The following is an 8,778-nucleotide window of genomic DNA, read 5'->3' on the forward strand; positions in this document are numbered from 1 at the left end:
AACCGTCAGTTGTTAATGAAATGTATCATCTTGCATGTGGAAGCAATTTCACTTAAACATTGAGTCAAAATAAGATTGTTGTTCACCTTGGTATTGCAAAAGTATTCATGTACTCTTTCAAGTACACCTATTGTCCACCTAAATTTCTATCCTAAACTTCACCTGATGTAGCATCGCAATTTCTTGCAATATTGTCAGAAACCCGGTTCATTGATTATTCCTATTCTCTGCATCAATGGTGAAATCTTTTCTGTTCGCACCGTTTGCACATTTCCAGAGATGCTGTGTCATCTGTTGCTACAGATATGATTGCAGATTAATAATTTAAAGCTCTAAATGAAAATTATGGTATTCGGAATGTATAAATATGTATCATGGGTTTTTTTTGTGGAGCATGCTTTGTCAATGGTTTTCTAGTTTTGGTCACACAATGCATTTTCCATAATGCATCTCACAAATCTCTTGGAGATGCATTCATTAAGCACCACAATTTTGAATTCTGCTTGGCGGAAACAGGGACACAATGGGAAGGTAGGGTGTTGGGTCTTAAGTTTTTTTCTATATCTACTAATGATACACTGTGTGTTTAAAATAGTTTTTCCAATGTGATTTTCCACGGAATACACCTTGTTTCACTTAATACTCTGATACTTTTTTCAAACTATGTAACCAATGAAGAATTCTCGTTACTTTTGGTCATTTGATTTAAGCAGTGATACTTATTAGATGAAATTGGTATACATTCTTTGTTCTGTGATTTTAAACTGGAAATTCAAGTAGAATATTGAAGAATATATGTTAAAATTCATTAAAGCAATCATGATGTTCTTAAATCATATTCCTAAGGTGAGTAGTAGCTTTTATAAAATTTTGGAGAGACAAGAACGACTCTGATAATAATCATTTATGCAGTTAGGTGTGTTGACATTTCTGCAGTTCAGTAGCCCTTCTGGAATCCATCTTTTTCCATAGATCGCCTGTGATGCTCAGTCATTGCTAAATTTTATGAAGTTTACTTTATATGTTCTGCGTGAATATCAAATGTTTTACACATCTTCTAAAAAGAATTAGTATGCTTGCGGGTGATATATTAGGAATGAGAGTGAACTGTAATTTCTGTAGAGTAATATAATATGTATGTATGTGTGTGTGTGTACAATGTCTGTTCAAAAAATTCCTGAACTTTTTTATTTAAAAAATACTACTTCACTACCAAATAATCCCCTGGGTCCCCTTCAAAGTAGTCTCCTCCCCAAAGGATACGCTTATCCCAACAGTGTTTCCACTTTTTGAAACAGTTCTGGAACACTTCTTCTGTGATGCTCATAACCTCCTCCATTCGATGTTTCTTTATCTCTGGAATGGTGGCAAATCTTTTTACTTTGAGTAGGCTTTTTCAGTTTGTGGAACAAGAAAAAATCACATGGGGCCAGGTCTGGTAAATAGGGTAGGTAGGAAAGCACAGCCAGCTTGTTTCTGGCTAAAAACTTATGAGTTCTGAGACACTTTTGAGCCGATGCTTTGTCAGGGTGAAAAAACCACTCGCCGCTCATCCAAAGTTCTGGACTTTTTCAGCTGATTTTTTCTCTTTGGCATTTCATAACCCCAGGTAGTACTCCGTGTTGACTATCTGGCCTTAGGTAGGTATTCATGGTGCACAACCCCCTTTGTATTGAAAAAAACTGTCAACATCAGATTGGCATTCAAACAAACTTGTCAAGCTTTTTTGGAGCAGGGGGATGTTTCATTAATCCATTGTGAAGATTGCACTTTTGTTTCGATATCATATCCATAAACCCGTGACTCCTCACCTGTTATGATCCTGGACAAGTTTCCATCCTCTTCATCTCCATCAAACAGTTCCTAGCAGACACTTGAACTCGATGTAGTTTCTAGTCTGCTATCATCATGCAAAACACAATTTAGTGGTAACTGAATGCATTGGCAATTTTTCAGTCAGGATTTCATAGCATGAACCAATGAAGATACCACACTTAATCACAAGTTCCCTGAAAGTCAAACGTCAATTTGCACAAACGAGATCATTCACGTTCTTGATGTGGGGGTCATCAGTTGACATTCATGGTCTTCTGAAATGTTCATCGTCTTCCACTGATTGCAGTCTCTTTTTGAACTGGGTAAATCACTCATAACACATGGTGCGTTCATAGTATCCTCACCATAGGCCTTGGTAATTAACTCAAAAGTTTCCGTGAAGGATTTGCAGGTTTAGAATATCAAAGAACAACATTGCTCCTTTAAAGGGCCTGTTTCTGCTGAACTGATTTTTTGCCGCAATCCACAAGCACCCCTTTACATAAACAGCCATAACTAATGAACAAAATAAGATATCAAACAGGCAAAGTGGTTGAAGGTGGTTATTCAGGAAGTTTCTGTGGACACAGTGCCTCCAAGATTAAAGAATAACTAACTGGAGATGTGCTATGAAAAAGTTCTGGAACCTTATGAACAGACCTCGTAGTAATGTAGGTAACCCGTGGTAAAATAATTTGCGGAAATTCTGAAGTAATTCTATCTTCCATGATAAAAAAATTCACCAAGTGGAGCCAGAAATGGTATTTCCCATTCACATTTGAAATAATAAATTTCAGTTTATCCTCTGATGAAGCACCAAAGTCCCAAAGTAAGTTGTAATACTCCTTAAATTATCTTGACTATAATGTAGCACTTCCTTTGAGATGTAATTTCTTGTTGTGTAAAATACAAAGGAATTCAGCGCATGTAGTAAAAGAAAACCCCCTTTTAGCCTACCATGTTTCCCTATGTTCTGTGCTTCCCTCTAATATTATGTGTTAGTTCTGTCAAAAACCCGTAAATATTATATCTTCATTTAGTTTTTGTCGAAGTAATCTATTTGGCTTATTTAGGTATAATAATTACATTGACTTAGGAGGGGTGTAAATTGGAAGCCAGAGCAAGGATGCTAGGCACCATAGGCAAGACAGCAGCTCTACACTCCTCAGGTGTAGCCAGCATATGCGTTGAGTGAGTTCCTTTAGTGAGAAGGAAACTCACTTAGAGAAGCTTTGGCGGTTGTTCGGTTCACCTAAGGCTAAACTGGCCTGGTGCAAATGTATAAATTGTGTTTAATATTTTTTCTTTTCAATTACTCAAGGCCTTACCATTCTGGCAGCGACTTGGTATACTTGGCATTTGGGGAAAACTCACGATGTATAAATATATTTCATGTTGGCTCTTTGCTGAAGGAGTCTGCATTGCATCAGGTATGGTCTGTGAACTTTTTTGTATTTTTTAAAATTCATATGTACAGCCCATTATAACAGTGTAATTCTTTCTTTGTCAGGACTCACATATAATGGCAAGGCAGAAAGTGGGACTTATTTGTGGAATGGCTGTGCAAATGTAAGGATTAGAGTGTTTGAGGGTGCTATTAAATTTGGCCATTTCATAACATCATTCAACATCAACACCAATAGCTGGGTGGCACAGTAAGTTCTTGGAAATTTTGGTGTTAGATTAAGTATTGAGAATTTTTTTTTTTATACTTTGGTACAAAAGTTACATGTCATGCATTAGTAAATGGAATCATTTTGCTCAGATGTTTTTACAGCTCTTAGTTTAATTCTGTTCATTCAAATTTTTGTATGGAATCCATTTGAAATTTACATTTTGGTGATCACACTATAGGAGGTTACAATTTATTTCAAACTGAAGTAAATCTTCAAGCACAGAATTGATGTCCAAGCACAGAAGAAATACTCATGAAATAGCCCAGTTTTTATCCTGACCATTCTCTGAAATGATTAGTGTATTCTTAAGGTTTGAATTGCAAGAAATAAAAATCTGCAAAAGTTTTGAAGTTAAAATAAAGCTGCGTTACCCCTATCTATTTGGTAATTATTCAATGTAGCCTCTGGGGTTGAAGAAATAATGCAATTTTGCTATACATCTTGATAATCTTGATTAAGAAATTTATATCACTTTGGAAGAATGTTATGACAGGTCTGTCAGTTATTTTTATTTGTCTCTCTGTGGGCAATAATGGCTGAGAACTGACTAGATTTTCCTAGTTCCCTCAAACCCATTATGTCAAAGCCAAGCCCACCCAGATAAAATAGGACTTAAAAGAACACAGTTTTTGTGAAGTGAGGTTCCACTGTATATTGTTATTATCAGTAATATATCAATTACAGTAGGTTTTGGATGGACACAAGCTATCCATTGGTTCAGAGACATTCCCCTGACAGAACACAACCTGGCATCCAACTTTAAATTAGGCTTCTCTTCAATTCTGCAAACTTCCTTTCTCTCTGCATCCTATCCAACATCCTTATTCTATGTATTCCCGCCCCTTCCTCATTTGTCCTACATTTTCCACTCTTATCACCGTCTTCAACACTCCCTTGCCAATCATAATGCTATGTATCCATATTTCCTGCCTCCTTTGGATTTTGCCCAACAATGCCCTCACATTCCCAACCAACCTAGCATTTCTCGTTTGTTTTCCCTTCTTTCCACTTCACCTTTTGCATTCTTTTCTCACATTTCAAAAGCTTCCTATCCGTGCCTATCAATCGGCTTCAATGACCATGTTTCCACGTGGTACAAAACCTCACACTATATCAAAGTTTTGATGTGCCCTTTCTTAACATCCTTACTCAACTTACCTGTCATCAATTCCCTTCTCCACGTGTAAGCTTATTTGCCTAACTTAATTCCTCTTCTTATGTCTCCACTACTTAAGACTATTTTGATCCAGAACACTTCAGAAATTAGTAAACAGTTCGACTTACCTCTTTTAGAATTATAGTAACTCTTAATTTTCAATATTTAATTTTTACCTTTGGAAGCAATGTACATTAATATTAAAATGAAATAATTTGCTAAGTAGCATCATTTAACAGATGTGGTATTATTTTATGCAACGAAAAAAGAACATCCCCATCAGAAACAAAAATTAAGTTTTGCACTGACATTTATCTTTTCTGATTCTCATATTTTAAATTAATTAACCTTTTCTCAATAACAAATGTGATTGAAAAATCATTTTAATGAGCCAATATTAATATAATTACTTGTTAGGAATAAAACCATTGAAAAAATAAAAATCAGCTCGTTACATTTTCTGTTAAGTCTGGTTTCATAAACATAAATATGAGTTTCTTACAGCATTGCTTTATATAAAGATCAGTCTGAACTCGAAAATATAACATAGATTAAGTAGAGAATATACTTTACACTTTCAGATTTCAACTCATGGGATTGCTTGATGTTCATATTAAATGAGTTTATAATTTTTGACAGACTTTGGAAAATTACAAACTCATTTAATAAGTAGAGGATTATGAACTCATGGTACTTACATTAATGATAGGTTTCACTCTATTTCAATTGGCTACAGCAAAGATTAATTCCATTTCTTTATGTATCATTGAAGTGTTTGTTAATTCAGTTGACATTGATTTTAATTGGTTAAAGATGGTATTTTCATTTCCCTTTCTTTTGCAGGTACATTTATAAGCGTTTGAAATTCCTTGGGAATCGATATGTATCCCAAGCTGCTGCCCTTTTATTCTTAGCCGTTTGGCATGGACTTCATTCTGGTTACTACATGAGTTTTTTCTTGGAGTTCATTATCATGAAATTTGAAAAAGATGTAAGTACAAATTTAATATATCTTTTCTATCCTACCTTTCTTAACCATCAAATGTTTAATCATTGATTAGAGGTTCCTACAGAAATCCTTGTTTTAATTAAATATTGTTTTTCGGTGTTCCTGTTGTATAGGGAGCATATTTATTAAACTAAATATTTTACTGTATTGACTGAGATCATTTTCAGGAGCTCACTGAAAAGTTTATTTTATTTTTTGCCCAAGTATATTTTTCACTGAGATGGCTGTTGATTATTGTTGACAATATTTAATAAAGTATTTATCAGTGTTATTTCCCCTTGGCAATTACTCTTACTAACTGAAGAGATGAAAATATTGCCAATTTTAATCCCATCAAAGAATATGGTTTTCCTCATTATTGATTTGAAATGTTTTGTGACAGCTAAAGTTATCTACTGCCTTGTTTCAGATAGCTCTTACTCTCAATATCCGATAGTAATAAAAACCGGTTGTATAATACTCATAGACTCCACTGAAAGCCAATAATAGACCAAGTTAATATTTTTCTTCTTTTGCAAGCTGTGGTGAATATTTATGAAGTACCTGCTTGTATGTTATTAATGACATTTAGACTCAATATCTGGCAGGTTTTACTGTTTTCTTATTGGTGACATAGGCTAAACTAATGAATTGACTTAGTAAAAGATGGAGTGGATTTGATAGCTAATTTTAACTGATCCAATAATTCCATAGTAATTTATAAAATCAATATTAATAGTGGGTGATTAAATATATTAAATAACTAACTACCCTTAACATCAAAATAGGTACCACAAAAGAGAAATTTTAGATGTTAGAGCCTTGTGAATTCATAATTGTATCATAATTCATATTATGTAGACATTGTTCTTGCATTTAGTATTATTTCTATTGGGTTTTGTGCCTGCTAGTTATGAACATTTATTGGCCTATGAGGATATACGTGAAAGACCATTGGTTCTCCAAGTCATACTGATATTCCCAGGAAAAAACTTCTTCAGAGAAAGTGGTTATTTAATTGTTTCAGGCTCAACTTTGTGGAAGTTCATGTTCATTAAATGAAGAACACAATGTATATTTCCACTGTTCTTTATTTACGTATGACTAGTTTCAACGCTTAGGCATCACCATCAGGCACAAATTAATTAAGTCGCAGTCCATTTATATACCATTCATGAGGGAGCGGAGGGGTTGAGAGAGGGGGGAGGAGGAGGAGAAAAATTGGGGTTGTGATCAGCGTTGATGGGAAGGGGTAGAGGGGTGTTAAGCATTAGAAAAGGTGATTGGTGGGCTCACAGTGGGGGGGGGGGTGTTAGGTCTTGCTGTGAAGGAAAGGGATACTACCAGGATTGGGGAGAGGTATTCAAACAATAAATCTTTAGCCAAATGACCCGTTTTTGAATTCTTTCTTTTTCCCAGCTCTTCCCGCTTGTGCATCCTCATTCCTTTGTCCATCTGGTGTATGAGTTCCGTGTCGAAATATACATTGTGTTCTTCATTTAACGAAGAGAAAGTGGTGGTTTGCTCTGCATATTCTTTTTTATGTACTCTCTAATAATTAGTGCCATTAGCCACATTTGTGGGACAATTTGATCAGCATTGAGGCCCTAAACCAGAGTTATCATTGACTTTGTGCTTTGCTCTGAACTCCAGCCGTTGTTTGTATGTAAAACTAGCATAAGGCTAAAGCAATAAAATCTGTTAATTTTCAGAAGCTTTGTCATTGTTAGAGAAATGTGATGTAAATAATGACTCTGTTTTTCTCCTTTCAGGTGGAGTATATATTGAAACAAAATCAGAAGCTGAATCAGTTTCTTGAGATGCCAATTGTCAAACAAGTGTGTTGGGTGATATTAAAAATCTATGTTACTGTTTTCATGGGGTATTGTCTTGTTCCGTTTGTGTTCCTGTCATATAACAGGTGGATGGATATGTATTCTTCCATATACTTCTGTGGGCACATAATGTATGTGGGATGGCCTATATATGCCCCATTAGTTCGACTTCTTCTGCCTCCTAGAAATAAGGAATCCAAACAAGATGCACATACTGATTAATTTCAAAATGGATTTAATTAGCATACTATTACCTCCACTTAAAAATGTGGGACCTCTTTTTAGATTATGACTGGTATGTCCTGTAAGCGCTCTTTTTTTCTTAGTTTATCTGCAAGATATTGAAATGTTTTGTAGTTTCTCTGTGTACATTTCAAGTACACAGAGCAGGAGGAAAATATTGAAAGTATTTTAAGTTTTTCATTATCGTTTCTAATGTAGATAAACATATTGATGATGAGGGCTTTTTTATCATTTCATTTCTGTTATTATATTGCTGATGTTAAGTCCTACTCTCATTCATGTAGTCTCCAATATTAGATTTAATATTGGACCATAGCTCATTTCTTTGTTACCTTAGGCTTAGGTTATTTATTTCTTTTACTGTCTAGCCCTGATTAATCTGTCCAAAGGTTTTATCAAATAGAAATATTTTTTCGTACCAGCGTTAAAAGTGCACTTTATATTCTTCCAGCTATCATGACAGTGATCAAATCTTTTAATAATCATGGCAATAATGATATTGTGATGTGGAACCAGATTATTTCATTGGGTTTCACGCATAGATGAGCATGCTGGATAGTTTATTAGAAATTGCAGAGTTTTGCACTTGTTAAGGTATCAACATGTATGACAAATGTACAATAAGTTGTTAATTAATTGAAAAGATATGAGTTTCCTATCACTCAATGATCAAGTATCTTCAGTGGTTAACAGTTTTTGTCTTGGTTACAAACACCAAATATAAGCAAAACGGAGTTATTCAGAAAGTTCTCAAGTTACTGAGGCTAAACTAGCTTTGGCTAATGGAATTCTGAAATTTGCTTTCTTGGCCTCAACTTGATGCAAGCATTTTACTACTACAGTTCATATTATGTCATTTAAACTTCAACTTGACATTCCTTCATTCCCATTAAATGGGATGGTTATATTTTATTGTTCACTTGTTTATTTTAATCATTGAACATGTTCAGTGATTACATGTGAACTGTTGTTTCATTTGTGAATTTGCTCAAGTTATGTTTATTATTTATGTGGAAAAAAGTTGTATACCTTTGTCATGAATTTTTGATTATACATAAGTTTTTA

The 8,778-nt window shown here is 34.5% G+C and overlaps 1 protein-coding gene across 1 annotated transcript in view; it reads left to right on the forward strand.

The window, feature by feature from the left end:
- nes (lysophosphatidylcholine acyltransferase 3 protein nessy) overlaps positions 1 to 8,778 on the forward strand; it is a 28,972-nt gene extending 20,194 nt beyond the window's left edge. Inside the window, exons 7-10 of the mRNA XM_071598586.1 lie at positions 3,137 to 3,245; positions 3,326 to 3,470; positions 5,491 to 5,638; positions 7,408 to 8,778. Of these exons, the coding sequence (XP_071454687.1) occupies positions 3,137 to 3,245; positions 3,326 to 3,470; positions 5,491 to 5,638; positions 7,408 to 7,692 (687 nt within the window). The 3' untranslated portion in view covers positions 7,693 to 8,778. The remainder of the gene's footprint in view (positions 1 to 3,136; positions 3,246 to 3,325; positions 3,471 to 5,490; positions 5,639 to 7,407) is intronic.

This window comes from Hetaerina americana, unplaced genomic scaffold, assembly GCF_022747635.1.
Source record: "Hetaerina americana unplaced genomic scaffold, ioHetAmer1.1.p SCAF_10, whole genome shotgun sequence".
Lineage (NCBI taxonomy): Eukaryota > Metazoa > Arthropoda > Insecta > Odonata > Calopterygidae > Hetaerina > Hetaerina americana.